The sequence below is a fragment of the Emericellopsis atlantica genome (genome assembly GCF_019669845.1).
Source record: "Emericellopsis atlantica unplaced genomic scaffold F5Z01scaffold_14, whole genome shotgun sequence".
In the NCBI taxonomy this organism is placed as follows: domain Eukaryota; kingdom Fungi; phylum Ascomycota; class Sordariomycetes; order Hypocreales; family Bionectriaceae; genus Emericellopsis; species Emericellopsis atlantica.
Window position 1 is genome coordinate 376843 of NW_025764716.1, and position 13560 is coordinate 390402.

The 13560-nt window shown below is 56.5% G+C and overlaps 3 protein-coding genes across 3 annotated transcripts; 1 reads left to right on the forward strand and 2 right to left on the reverse strand.

Annotated features, from left to right (window-relative positions):
- Positions 1–1228: 1228 nt before the first annotated feature.
- Positions 1229–3403, forward strand: F5Z01DRAFT_687636 (uncharacterized protein; the record flags this gene model as incomplete). The annotated part of the gene is made up of 3 exons (XM_046266021.1): positions 1229–1417; positions 1487–1731; positions 1796–3403. The coding sequence occupies 3 exons, from the start codon at positions 1229–1231 to the stop codon at positions 2967–2969; spliced, it is 1608 nt and encodes a 535-aa protein (XP_046118041.1). The 3' UTR covers positions 2970–3403.
- F5Z01DRAFT_724057 (sodium transport ATPase) lies at positions 3259–7104 on the reverse strand. Its single transcript, XM_046266623.1, has 2 exons — positions 4402–7104; positions 3259–4339 (listed from the first exon to the last, which is right to left on the reverse strand). The coding sequence occupies exons 1-2, from the start codon at positions 6673–6675 to the stop codon at positions 3428–3430; spliced, it is 3186 nt and encodes a 1061-aa protein (XP_046118042.1). The 5' UTR covers positions 6676–7104; the 3' UTR covers positions 3259–3427.
- A 2579-nt stretch (positions 7105–9683) lies between these two features.
- F5Z01DRAFT_622493 (uncharacterized protein) lies at positions 9684–12059 on the reverse strand (the record flags this gene model as incomplete). Its single annotated transcript, XM_046261272.1, has 3 exons — positions 9684–10469; positions 10521–10909; positions 10961–12059. 3 exons carry the CDS (start codon positions 12057–12059, stop codon positions 9684–9686), a joined length of 2274 nt encoding a protein of 757 aa, XP_046118043.1.
- Between the last annotated feature and the right edge of the window lie 1501 nt (positions 12060–13560).

Genomic DNA, 13560 nt, shown 5'->3' on the forward strand with positions numbered 1-13560 from the left:
GCCACCACGTCCCATGCAGTACGAGTGTCTCGACCATGCTGTCCTCCTCCCGTCTCGGAGTTGTTGACCTAACAGGTGTCGGAATATAGTGCTCATCGGAGTACGGATATGCAGCCTCACTATGCAAAGCGGGCTATACATACGCGCTTGTCCCAAAGAGGTAATTTCGACGAACAAATTGGCTGGGGCCAAAGCCATGCCACGTCTGCGACTCTGCCGCGCTCTGCAAGAGGTCCATGCGGTTGGATGTTCCTGTGGAGTGGAGATCCGAGAGGGATTTGAAGTCCATCTTTTTGGGTTCATGTAATGCGTGATGATGATACGTAGCTGGAGTCCTTGTTGTCCCCTGCGTGTTTCGTTGTTACCAGATGACTGGGACAGGGTCTGCTGGTAGAAAGTACAAGCTGATGGGTTGGGTTGAGACGTACGCTCATTTCCCTTGACCGCAACACTGTTGTCATTCATTGACACATACCTCTATTTCTTGCCAGACACTCTCTGCCTTTATAATTCCAATAGAGTTCGGGAACATACGATAATAGTATAAGCATCACCCGCCAGCCTCGGGACAGCTCCACTATCTCTCCGCGAGACAAGCGGGTCGCGCCTGTGATTGGCCGGACAGGCCCTGCAGATGCCTCTTTCGGACATTCTTGCGAAACAAGCGCCTTCAAGTGAAGCCTCGATTCCTGCTGCTCTACGTATGTACGTCGTCCCCTCTGCCTTGTGTCCTGACGCTGCCGTGGTCCCAGCCTCTCCTTCATGGAATAAATACTACGGTAATTATATACCGAATGTGCGAATTAAATAGCTTAGACAAGAACTGTCCTCGACTGGGGACCCTTCCTGGCCACCTGGCCACTGCCCGTCTCTCCACCTCCTCAGCCAGACATCAGACATGGCTTCTGCCGCCCGTTTTCCAAACCATCCGTGTCCATGTATATACGGTCCTGCATGTTAATAGGCCTCTTTGACCGCGCATTTCGCCTGCATTACCTCTTGCGGCCTAGTCATGCCTGATGGGTCGTATTTCACTACCTACATTGCCCACCTCCCTCTACTTTCACATACGTTGTACTCACCAACGCACTTGACGCATACCCTCCTCACGTCGTTGCTTTCATCCCTCCCTCCCTCCCGACTCCGATGGACCGCAACAGTCAGCTGAAACCATAACAAGCAGGACTGTGTGTACCTACTGTGCGCGCGAGCCCGCCCTCGGAATATCATGTCGTTGACCACGGGATCGGCCACCCTCTTGTCTCCTCCCCCTCTTTCTGCGCCCCATGCCCTTCGACCGAGGAAGCTACGGCGGAAGGCGTCGGTCCTGGACGGAACACATGTTGTTGTCGCCGCCAAATCGATGGCCAGTCTGGAGCACTTGAGCTCGGAGCTCCTGAGCTTGATATGTGAGCAGGTGGGTACGGTTGCTCGCGGTCTACGTACGGGACGAGGAACGCTGAAACGCTAACCTGCGCGTGTGTAGCTGCGGGGGATAGACCAGTCATCACTGTGGAACGTGCGACGTGTGTGCCGTCGTTTCGATAGCATTGCGACACCAGTCTCGTACCGCGTGTTCGAGCTGCATGACCGCGTCTTATCAGCCTGTTGCTGTCCTCGAGTTAAGCATCACGTGGAGCGATATACAAAACATATTATTATACCTGGGTCTCTCCACGCTCCAGGGGTAAGAGAAGTGCTGCGATGGGTAGGCACACTCAAGTCCATAACGTGAGTGGCTGGAAGAAAGAGTGGTCTTTTGTGGGATGAAGAAGAGAACTAACTAACAGCGCAGGTGGCGGTTTGAGGGCCATGGTCTGCAGGACGACGCCGGCCAATGGCTCCCCAGGGCTGTCCTCGACATTGAGCGAATGCGACAGGACGGCATAGAGCTACGGATCGAGGGGTTACCGCTTCGACAGTTTGATTGCGAGGCATACAGAAGAGCCATACCGAGCGACCTTCTCACATCCCTCACCATTGCCAGCCCGACACCGCCATTGACTGCGCGTCTCGACGCACTCAAACACCTCCTCGTACACGCACCCCATCTCCGAGTTTTTGCGTACCAGGATCGAGGGCAGGGGACACAGCTGGCGTTCGAGGCAGGGGAGCGCATGCCCCCCTTGAGAGAGCTATCGCTGCGGTCGTACGGGTGGAATCACACGCCTGAGCAGGTCCGGAAACACTGGGACTTTTCACACCTACAGAGCTTGGATCTTACAGCCGTGCCATACCACAACTTTCTGCAGTCGCTCGACTTTACGGCTCTGGGGAGATTACGCCACCTACACATAGAGGACTGGAGCGCACACCTGCCGGACAAGAGGAGGGAAGCAACACGACTCTTGCATGATTTGGTCAACCATCACCTCCGGGACTTGCGATCCCTGAGGATCACATGTCACATTGGGCTATTTCCCGTGGATGCGTTGCTACGGCACGGTCACTCCTTGGAGGATCTACGGTTCAGGGACCACGTCGGTTTCACAGACGACAAACGCTCTTGTCCGACCATGCGTGCCTCGGACTTGACCCGCGTCGCAGAGGGTCTTCCATGCCTGCGGCGTCTGGAGATAGACATGGACATCCAGGGACCTGAATCACAGCGCTTTCTTGATGCGCTCTGTCTGTGCCCGCGGCTGGAGGAGGTCACCCTCCATGTCCAGACGCTCATCACACCCTGTGGCGAGTCGATACCAACACACGATGTGGATAGGATCGCCAGCCAACGGATATTCAACCGTCTGCTCAGCCGCCAAAGACCCTGGAAGAGCATCACCATGAACGTGGGCGGCTGGCGCCGTGTCATGGTGCGTCGTCTCGACCCGCTGTGGCGGGAGTACAACGACATGGGCATCTTTGCGGAGCGCTGCTTCGTCCTGAGTGCGAGAGATGGGCGGTATGAGGTACGAGAGGAGCGGTGCATAGAGGCGGGAAGCAGCAGGGCGACGCCTGATATCGAGTAGGGTGATGGGGCGCATTAGAAGTGTCTATTGTACGGGAAAGGGGAGCTTAATCAGAGTCATTCAGGTCCATGGATGGCAGAAGGTAGATTTCATAGGCCTCTAGATGTCATCTACAAATATCAGTTGACACACTCCGCACTGCTATGAGCCCAAATAGGTCACAAGAGCCTCCTTCAGCCCCGACGGGGTCGTTCATGAAACGGGCAATGAGGGCTGAATTGATGAGGTCACGGACAAGACAAAGCAGAACGGGCATCAAGTTCACGATAGGTGGTCCTTGCGAGGATATGAAAGAAAACGCTTTCCAATTGTATTTGTCTTATATGTGGCAAATATGTGATCTTAACTACTTAATGATATCCCCCTTTTTTTGTTGGTGGACCTTGAGTATATATTGCATGTGCCTTATTTCATTCGGCGACGCGTCTTTTCATTCTGACGAGGACAGATCGCCCTTCTTATTTCTCAGTGCTGCCGCTCGAGGAGCCAAGGAACTCGCCAAACACTCTGTCCTCGATATCCATATCCTTGAACGCAGTGCCGGTGGCCTTCTTGGCACGGCGACGGAAGAAGACACGCTTGCCAAACTTCCAGAGCTCGACACCCATGAAGAAGAGGGCGGCGGCGACAAAGACAATGCCCCACTCCGCGTCGATAGGTGTGTGCTTGAAGACCTCCCTGTTGAGCACGGGGATGTAAATTATGGGGAACATGGTGACGATACCGGCGATAATGGCCCAGAAGAGGAACTGGTTGCGCCAGATATCGTGCATCCACTGGGTAAAGTACTTCTTGGAGCCGGGCTGCATGCGGAAGAAGGATCGGCGCATGTCAATCATCTCCCAGGCGAGGAAGAGGGCGAACCAGGTCAGGCAGGCAAACGTGGTGGCGCGGGCGCGGAAGACGGTGTCGCAGCGGCCCGAGTACGAGTTGTTGCAGTTGTTGCCGAGATCGCCGTCGCCGAAGCCGAAGACGACCAGGCTGAAGGCGCCCAAGCAGAGTGCGGCAATCCACACGCCGTAGACGACCATGTCAACCAGGAATTCCTTTGTGAAGACACCAGCCTTGAGCGAGTGAGGGGGGCGGTGCATGATGCCGGAGACAGCTTGCTCGAATCCAAGACCCATGTCGGGCAGACCACTGGTGGCCATGATGATCCAGATGATCTGCACGGGTGCCAGGGGAAACACGGATAGTTTCCTTTCATCCTTGAAGGCCAGACCAACCAGCAGGGTGAGCGCCTGAGCAACGTTCTCGGAAAGCACGTGGAGAATGAATTTTTGGATGTTGTCAAAGATACGTCGGCCCTCTTCGATGGCGGAGACAATCGAGGCGAAGTTATCGTCCGTGAGAACAATGTCAGAGGCGTCCTGAAAAAAAAAAACATGTTAGCGGGGGAGGCTATGATGAAATGGAAAGGGCAAAGACTCACCTTGGCGACATCAGAGCCGGCCTGGCCCATGGCAATACCGACATCAGCGCGGCGCAGAGAGGGCGAGTCGTTGACACCGTCACCAGTCATGGCGCAGAAACGCTTCCTGCGATGGAGGGCCTCAATCATGCGGACCTTGGTCGAGGGCGCACAGCGAGCAATAACGAGGGGAAGGACGGGGAGCTCATCGACCTGGTCGTCGGTGAGGGCGTCGAAGCTGGTGGCGGTCATGACCATGGCGGCAGCGACATCCTTGGCGACGTCGCCCATGCGGGAGGGCAGGATGCCGACCTCGATGGCGATGGCTTTGGCGGTCTCGGGGTGGTCGCCAGTCAACATATGTACGGAAATACCGGCCTCGTGGCAGCTTCGGACGGCGGGGGCAGATTCAGCGCGAGGGGGATCGTAGAGACCGACGAGGCCATGGAACATGAGGTCACCCTCGACGGTGGCCCTCTCAATCTCCTCGCCCTCCTTGATCTCGTGGTCGTAGGGCTTGCTGGCCAGGGCGAGGACGCGGAGACCCAGACTGGCAAAGACCTCCATGTTGCGCAGAATCTCCTGGCGGAACTCGTCCGTCATCTCGCCGCCGGAGTAGGTGGTGCAGATCTGGATGACACGCTCGACGGCACCCTTGGTGTAGGCCGTCATCTTGCCAGTGTCCGTGTTCCTCATGACGACAGACATGCGCTTGACGTCCGAGTCAAAGGGCAGCTCGGCAACGTCAGCCCACTGAGGCTTCTCGCCATGAGTGCGTTCCACACGGTTGGCGCCGAAGCGAGACGAGAAGACCTGGATCGCAATCTCGGTGGGGTCGCCGCGGGCCTCCCACTCCTCCGTCATCTTCTTCTTCTGGACAGTCGCAAGGTTGGCGAGGGAGGCGGTGTCAAGGAACGACGCAAGCGCCTCGGCGCCCTTCTCGACGTGAGCAGCGGGCTCGGCGAGGGTACCGCACGAGTCGCCACCGGTCTTAAAGTCGATGCGGTGGGGGGATTCGGTGTGGTGGCGGATGTCTCCGGCAGTAGGGTCAAAAGGCGAGCTGGAGTTCTCAATGGTGAAGGTGCCGAAGCCGGGCAGCCAGGCGTTACGGGCGACCATCTTGCCCTGCGTCAAGGTACCGGTCTTGTCAGAGCAGATATCGGTGACGGCACCCAGAGCCTCGAGGGACTTGAGGTTGCGGACGATGACGTTCCTCTTCACCATGCGCTTTGTTCCGGCGGCCATGGTGATGGTGAGCACGACGACCAAACTGGCGGGAATCATGGAGAGACCGGTGGCGACGGCGTAGATGATAACCTCCTTCCTGTTGCTGAATTTGTTGGCAGCGAGCACGATGATGGCACACACGACAGCAATACCAAACAGGAGGATGGCCAGCTTTGACAGCTTCCTCTGCAGCGGGGTTCCGACATTGACACCGAGGAAGCGGCCAACGGCATCGGTGGCTGTGAGGCCCCAGGCCTGGGCGTAACGATGGGGCTTGGCGGAGCCGTCGGGCTTGCGCTTGACGGGGCGGCGCTTGGAATCCTTCTTTCGAAGCTCGGCGGCGATGGCACCAATCTCGGTGTAGACACCGGTGGCGAAGACGATACCCTTGGCGCGGCCCTTGGTGACAGTGGAGGAGCTGTAGGCCACGTTAAGGCGGTCACCGGGGCCAGTCTTCTCCTCGAACGTCTCGTTCTCCTTCTTACGGACGGGCAGGGACTCTCCGGTTAGGAGGGCCTCGTCGGTTTCAAAGTTGACGGCCTCAAAGACACGAATGTCCGCGGGGATAGTGTCACCAGTCTTCAGCTCAATGAGATCACCGGGGACAATGTCGCCCGAGGGAATAGTCTTGACCTCGCCACCGCGGACGACACGGGCTGTCGGCGAGCTCAGCGAGCGCAGCGAGTCCATGGTCTTCTCCGCCGAGTACTCTTGGAAGAAACCGACAATGACGTTGAGTGCGATGACGCCGGTGATGACGCCACCTTCAATGTAGGAACCGATACCGAAACTGACGGCCATGGCCATGATCAGGACCAGTGTCATGGCATTGGCCACCTGGGCGACGAAGATGCGGACGGGTGACACGCCCTTGGCGTCACCGAGGTCGTTGGGACCGTACTTGTCGAGGCGCGACTTGCCGTCGTCGTCACTCAGACCCGAGTCGACGTTGGCGCCCAGCTGCGTGGCCACCTCGTTCACGGAGAGGCAGTGGGCCGGCGCCGACATGGGCTCGTTCGCCTGGCCGCTCACATGGCTCTCGGCGGGGCGCTTCTCTTCCTGACCCATGTTGTTGGGGTGCGAAGTGGGTGAGCGCCTGGGTGTGTTCTTTCTTCACTTGCCAATCCCACAAGACTGTCTTGTGTTGCTATGCTCGAGTTTATATGTTTGGTGGTTGTTGTGGTTGCGGTGATGATGAAAGCGTGGCGAGTAACAATTTCACTCCATCAAGGTTGCAATCGACCGGCAGACAGGCTGTCGATGGATGTGCTGGGAGGGGACGGTCCCAATTGAATGAGACGCTGAAGCAGCAGATTGGTAGGAGAGACGGGAGGAGGGAGTGAGTTTGGATATCTGAGCCTCTCTCCAGAAATCGGCTACAATCAGACTGACAAGAAGAAGAGATGAGGGGGACAGTCCAAGAGGAGGAGGACGGGGGCGGCTCAACTTAAGGATTAAGGTTGTCCGGTAGCAGCAGGAGACTAAAATTTAGCAACGACCGTCATCGGCAAAGGCCGTGGGCCACGCCAAGAGCGAGGCTCCGCCGGGGCTGGGCAACTGATGCAGCGATGAAGCACGATCCCCACAGGAACCTCCAGCCGCCCTGATCCGCTACCGCGCAGTGCTGCAGCCGTTTGAGTAAGTGACTTGCTTGGAGATTGCACGTGCTGGGGAAGGTGAATAATGGCGCTTTTCCTTGGCAGTTTGTACGTTCGTACGTAGGATAGCCGGTCGGTCCCAGGTGAAACCCGCGAGCGCGGTGACGCAGAAGGTTGGAATGCGGCCCTCCATCCTCATCTTCACAGGCTAATTACTTCATTACTGTCTCTGTGGCGCTTTCGTCGTCGCGTTGCACGTGGCGGGCAGGAGCCAGCCAGCCAGCCAGGAAGAAGACTATTAGGTATCCGTATCCGTACTGTCCTAGTCTATCAGGAGGAGGGGCGGGCAGGTACGACTAGACTCCATGTCCTCGGACATGCGAAAATGAGGCGGGGGCGTAGCGAGATCATGGCATTGTAATTGTGACTCTACAGTAGACTAACCATCTAGCGCATCTGCTACGGAGCAATGATAACAGGCAGTGCTGAAGAATTTTCCAGACCGACAGACGTGCATGTTCGAAAGCCTCTCACGAAGATGCTCACTTGGCCGGTGAGTGAGCACTGAGCGCTGAGGAGGTCCTGCCCTGCCCCAGTCGCACGTACTCCGTCCGCATGCATGACTCCACTGATATGATTGGTGTCTGGCCGTCCCCGGTCACTTTTGGCGTTGCCGTCGCGTCGAGACAGATCTGACGTCTCCACGAGCTAGTCTGACCGTCTTAGCGAGAGATTTTGATTGGCTGACCGTCTGCAAATGCAAGCCACTCTGCTCTGCCGTCCTAACGAGTCATGCTCATTGGACAGAATCCTGCATAGTGGACCTATCGCTTATCCGATTGCTCGAGTGCTGCCCCCAGGCAGTTCATGTTCACTTATCAGCACCGACGTAATTCTCAATACAAGGCCCTGGCCCCTACGTCAGCGACAATGGTAGATGAATCCTGGAGTGACAAGGTCTGAGCCAGTTCGCGACGACCATGTTGACTTGACGCAGGTGGCTCCTCAGCCGCTTGCGACCAGAGTCGCGGATGGTGTCTCAGACCTGTTCTTCTTTCATGGTCGTCTTCGTCCCCTCGTCTACCGTGGTGGGGATGGGGCTCTTGTCAATCTGTGTCATGTCTTTGGTGGGCTCTTGGGGAATTACGACACCGCTATTTTAGGCCGACGCAGAGGCCGATACAATCTTTCTAGACTAGGGACTAACGTCGTAGACTCCTGCATTTACTCCACTGCACGGCACGGCAACTTTGACCCTGAATAGCTGCAGAAAGCACAATGTTCAATGGCACAATGGTTGCGGACGTATTTTTAGGTGAGACGCACGTGCAGAAAAACCGCATCTGGACAGTCTATTGTCTCTAGTCTACGCCGTACCTGGTAGGGTCTTTCAGGGTGAGCATATCCATCTCCTGGACTGCCGGAGATGCTCGACAAGCACAGGTACTGCTACCTAACCTACAGTATTGTAGATAGATGGTCAACAAGGGCTGCAGGCAGGTGCAATATGCTTTCACGTCCGTCTCCAGTCTTCAAATGCATAACAGAAGACATAACAATCCTTTCGTTGGCCTCCTAATCTAGCAGCGATCTTGTTCCAGAGGGCAAGGAAATTAGGTCGTCGCCCGCCCCCACTTCCCTCAACGCCAGCTGGGGCCATGTTTCCTCACCAGCAGCCAAGGCCACAGATCGACCATCAATGCATGATGCTCCCATAATGGGCAGCTGACCGCCAATATGATCAACGTCGGCGTAGGGCGATCACTCGAAGCGGAAAAAAAAAATCATGCAAGGGGACTTGTCCGAGCGTGGAGCCCCAAGTTCCAACAAAAGCCGACCAACCTACCCCATCGTCTCAGCATGCGGTCGCCATGCAGCTCGGTGTGTCAAGAAGCCTGGCGTCAAACCGGTGGACGGCTTCTAGAACAAGATGGCTGGTTATTTCGGTCAACGGTCAAAAAGCCCGGCAGTTGGATTCATCGCGCTATTTTTGGTCTCTAGGACGACAGATCGTGGTGACATGTCTCATACAGTAGCATGCATTCACAATCTCAAACAGCCAAAACCGCAGGCCACACACACGGCACACTGGGCCGGCGTCCAAATATAGAGAGCAATGAGTTTCGCAGAACCGATAGTGTGCCAAAGTATACATTGTTTTCCTAAAAGATTACCTGGTCGTGTGCGTGCTAGTGTCCTACTGCCGTTCTCCTGTCTGCCAACACCCCGACTCCCATATCCCTCTCCCCTTCGCTACCTGCCGGAACGCCATGGCCTTGTAATGTGTGATCATGAGAGTAACTGAAAGATATTCCAAGTCCGTCCACTGTAAAAAGAGCTCCTGGCACCCAACACATCAATGTGAAGGTCTGGGGCTCCGTCCCTTCCACCTGGTAACGTACACCAGCCCCCGCAAGCGCGTTGAGCACTTGCTGGCTTACAACATAGCTAAAATCCTCATACGGTGGCGCCCTTCCTCTACAACGAGGCAATGTCATACGTCTTGTCCAGGACAGCCTCCTTTCTCTTCCTGGCGGCTGCATTCTTCGGACCCTTGGTGGCTCGGGCCCTCGCCTCTGCCGTGACCGTCTTGCGGATCGTCTTGGTCTTGAGCACGCCCGAGCCCGCCTTGCCCTTGACCGTCGTCGTTGTCGAAACGCGTTTCCTGGCAGGCCCGTTCTTGACGTAGGCCTTGACTACCCGGTTCGTCGACGTCTTCTTGACGACGGTCTTTCCCTTGCCCCGGCTCTTGGCGGACGATGCCTTGCCACCCAGAGCAGCCGCCTTTTTGACGGCGGACACGCCCTTCTTGATGGCAGTCGCCGTGCCGTGCGAGATCTTGAGGCCCACACTGGCCAATGCGCCCTTTGTGCTCGTGATTCGAGGCTTCTTGGCGTCTCGCCCGTCTGCCTTGCCAGACGGCACGTCACCCAACTTGCGCTTGCCGCCGGCCTTGACCTTGCCAGGTTGCTGGACCGCCTCGTGTCGGGTCTTGGGCCCCAGCACGCCGCGGCACTTTTCCTCGCCGCACAGGCATAGCTGCACGTTTTTGGCGGAGAAGGGGTCGAAGTTGTAGTCGTATGTCAGCTCGTCGCCGGTGTAGATGGGGTTGTCCCCCGCAAACAGTGCCATCCGTGGCTGGCCAGAGACGATCCATTTAATCATCCTGCAGTTGGGATTGCAGCTGTGGTTGACGAACCGCGCAATGCTGCCTGACGTGGCGTCGATGATCATATTCTGATCGAAGCTCATGAGATAGTAGCACTGTCGGGGTCAGTCTGGGCGAACCGGAAGCGAGGAAAAAAAGAAACTCACCTCGTTGTCCTTGTAAACTTCATTCATCCGGCGATCACATTCCTCTTCCGTGATGATCTCACCAGCGTACTCCATGATGATCTGGCCAGGCGCAAAGCCGCGGTTGGCTCGGACACCGTAGCCACGATCCGACGTCTTGACAACCTCCACGCCAACGCGATACTTGCCGCCCTTGTTGCGGCGCTTGGTGAGGTCGCGGAACGCGCGGTTCCTGCAGAGTTCGGGACCAACGTTGCAGTTGGTCTCATCACACTCGTACAGCATGATTCTGTTCTGGCAGCTCTCGCCGCAGGGGTCGTCATCTGTGGCCTTGCAGACACATTTGGACTGGTAATCATGAAAGTGGTCACTCTTGCGCCAAATGTCCTTGGATTCACCAATAAAGCGGTCTACCAAAAGTCAGCATGATGTTGGCCCAATGCAGATCAATCTGGACTCACTCTTGGTCATCTTCCTCCACTCATCCGGCTTCGGCTGGCCGGGCGGGAGCGGATTGCAGATGTTGAAGGGAAGCTTGAAGTCACGACCGGCAATCAGCGTGCGCAGGCCAGTGTACATGGGCAAAGGCATGACCTTGTTGACCACGCCGCTGGGCCTCAGCTCCGGCAGATCGTCGAGCTGCTTCTTCTCCCCAGGCGTCAAGCCCTTCAGGGGATCCTTGGGGGCGTCCTGGCCGGCATAGAGACCCTTGTCCAGGTATTTCTTGACGCGACGTTTCTTGCCCTGTGTGACGGGCTCCTCCTCCACCTTGGGCTCCTCAACAGCCTGCTTCGCCTTCTTGCGCTCCTCTTCCTCCTTCTTGACCTGGTTGGGATCCACGTATTTGCCATTGGACCACACAGTATAGACGACGGGGCTATCGTCGACGTGGGAGAACTCCTTTGTGTCCTCGAGACGGCGCAACTCGCGTGGAATATCCTTCTCGTTCACATCGCCGGAGCGGCGGCTGCGACGTGTCGAGACGCCCGGTCGATCAGCCACCACTGGCGTGGCCTGGCGAGAGGCAGCAGGGGCGGGCTGACGCGCCGCTACGCGCTTCGGCCTAGGCGAGGCTTCGGTGTGAGCTGTTGTTGTTGAGCCGAGCGAGCGCCGTGTGCGTCGCGTGGGCGTATCTCCCTTGGTTGTATCTGGGTCCTCCTGGTCGATCTCTGTGGCTCTGCCAATTGTGCGGCGTCGACGGTTCGAGACATTATCGCCTTTGGCGCGTCGTTTCCCGTGTCCAGCGGTGCCGATGAGCTGCGCAATGTTGTAGACAGGCTTCTTGCCGTCGCGGACACGTCGAGTGCGCTCGGGGGTGGCCGCTTCCGCTCTGTGGATGGCTTCGTCTCGTAGTTGCTGCTCGATCAGCGGCTCCATCTGCGAGGAGTCGGGCGAGTCGGCGGCGAGGTCGGCGACAGAAGTCATGTCATGCTTCGATGTGTCGGAGTGTAGGCTCGCGCTGTCGGCGACCGTGGTGGGCGGTGTCGAGTTGGACGACGCGACGTTTGACAGGGCGTCCAAGGGGGCCGCCGAGAAGCTGCGCTCAGGTGACAACGACATGGTCGCAGGTACTTGAGCTCACCCGCAGCAACAGCACTGCGACAAGTGCAGAGGCGAATGGTGTTTTGCGTGCACGCGTGTTCTGAGCAAATGGTGCAGGGGGAACAAGTGCACTGAGGTTGACGTGATGCGCTCCCTGACCAGACGCGCGACAATTGAGGCGCGAATCGGGAATAACGTATCCGTAGGATTGGAATGGGAATGGGGATGGGGAAGAGGTGCAGGGTTTCAGGTGGGACCAGCAGTAGAGCAAAGCAAACGCGCGTGGCCTCGCAGAGATGGCCGATTGCCACTGGTTGGTCAGCCCAGCTAGCCAAGTCATTTAGTATTGATTGCAATTCTTTGGGGTTATTATTGCTTGCTTACCTTTTCAGAGCTTCTCAGTGAGTAATCAGATTGAGTTTGATAGCCTTTCTTGGCTATGAACGCCTGGAGATGCGTAGGCGCCGATATTAGAAGGTTCAAGGTTTCAGATAGCTACACTCAGAGCGAGTAACTTGGTCAATCACGGTTTTGCGTAGCACAGCAAGGTGAAGCTTTTGTCTGTTGGTGATGGCACGCGTCACACAAGTCAGGCTTCGACGCGGTCTTTGCATGCGTTGGCTGCCTTGAGGGCGGTTCGTCGTAAGAAAGTGAATCAGGGAATACTTGATGTTGGCACGACACGCGCAACAATGACAGCGGTGACGAGATGCGTTGCGAGGTTGTGCGGTTGGATAGAATGGGTTGAGGGGGAAGGAGAGAGATCTAGGTGAAGGTGGGAGGAGGATGGAGAAAACGGAATATCAAATTACCTGAACTCCTTAACTGGTGACACGGAATCCTCGGTCGCGCATTGGCTGCTGCATGGGGATATAGCGAGAGGACTATCCGTTCCACTTCTTCAACTCCGCGACCCTTTTCTGTGACACTCGTCGAGAACGATCACTATCTTCTAGGATATGCAAAATTGCCCAAGAGGGAGTCGTGGATAAAACGCGCGTCACATGCGAAATCTACCTTACATTGTGCGAAGATAATTTGGCAAGTGTCAGTGTGTCACCATTCTTGACTTGGCCAGGTTGAGGCCTTGAGGTGACTATGCACGGGTTAGAAACACAACTTTTGTTGTGACTTGAGGCTTGCAATGCATTGGAGCAGTAATTCATGGGAAAGTCGCGAGTGGTAGTTAGGACTGAGTAGATTACAGTTATCCGCCAGCAGCCGGCGCGAGACACACTTGTGGCGTTGTTCGTCGTCTGCCGTTGCTGAAGATGGCCATTCGCGAAAAAAGGCGGTGGCCACATAATCGACCACAGACCAAAAGGGCCATGTGCTCAGTGCTGCCAAAGAATGAAATGTGTTTTGCAATGCTCGACCACCTCTTCCCAGAGGCATTTTCTTGAGCGCATCGTGGAGGTGTCAGCGCCACCGGAGACTTGAGAGCCAACCACACATCATGGACTGCCGCGTGGCCACATCAATTTAACGGAACAGAGGAAAATAGAAAGTCCCGAGCCAA

Bases quoted from the DNA above. Each gene is read 5' to 3' on its own strand.
- F5Z01DRAFT_724057 (XM_046266623.1), bottom strand. From the start codon at position 6,675: ATGGGTCAGGAAGAGAAGCGCCCCGCCGAGAGCCATGTGAGCGGCCAG. The intron at 4,340-4,401 runs GTGAGTCTTTGC...TTTTTTTTTCAG, and splicing joins CCGGCTCTGATGTCGCCAAG to GACGCCTCTGACATTGTTCT.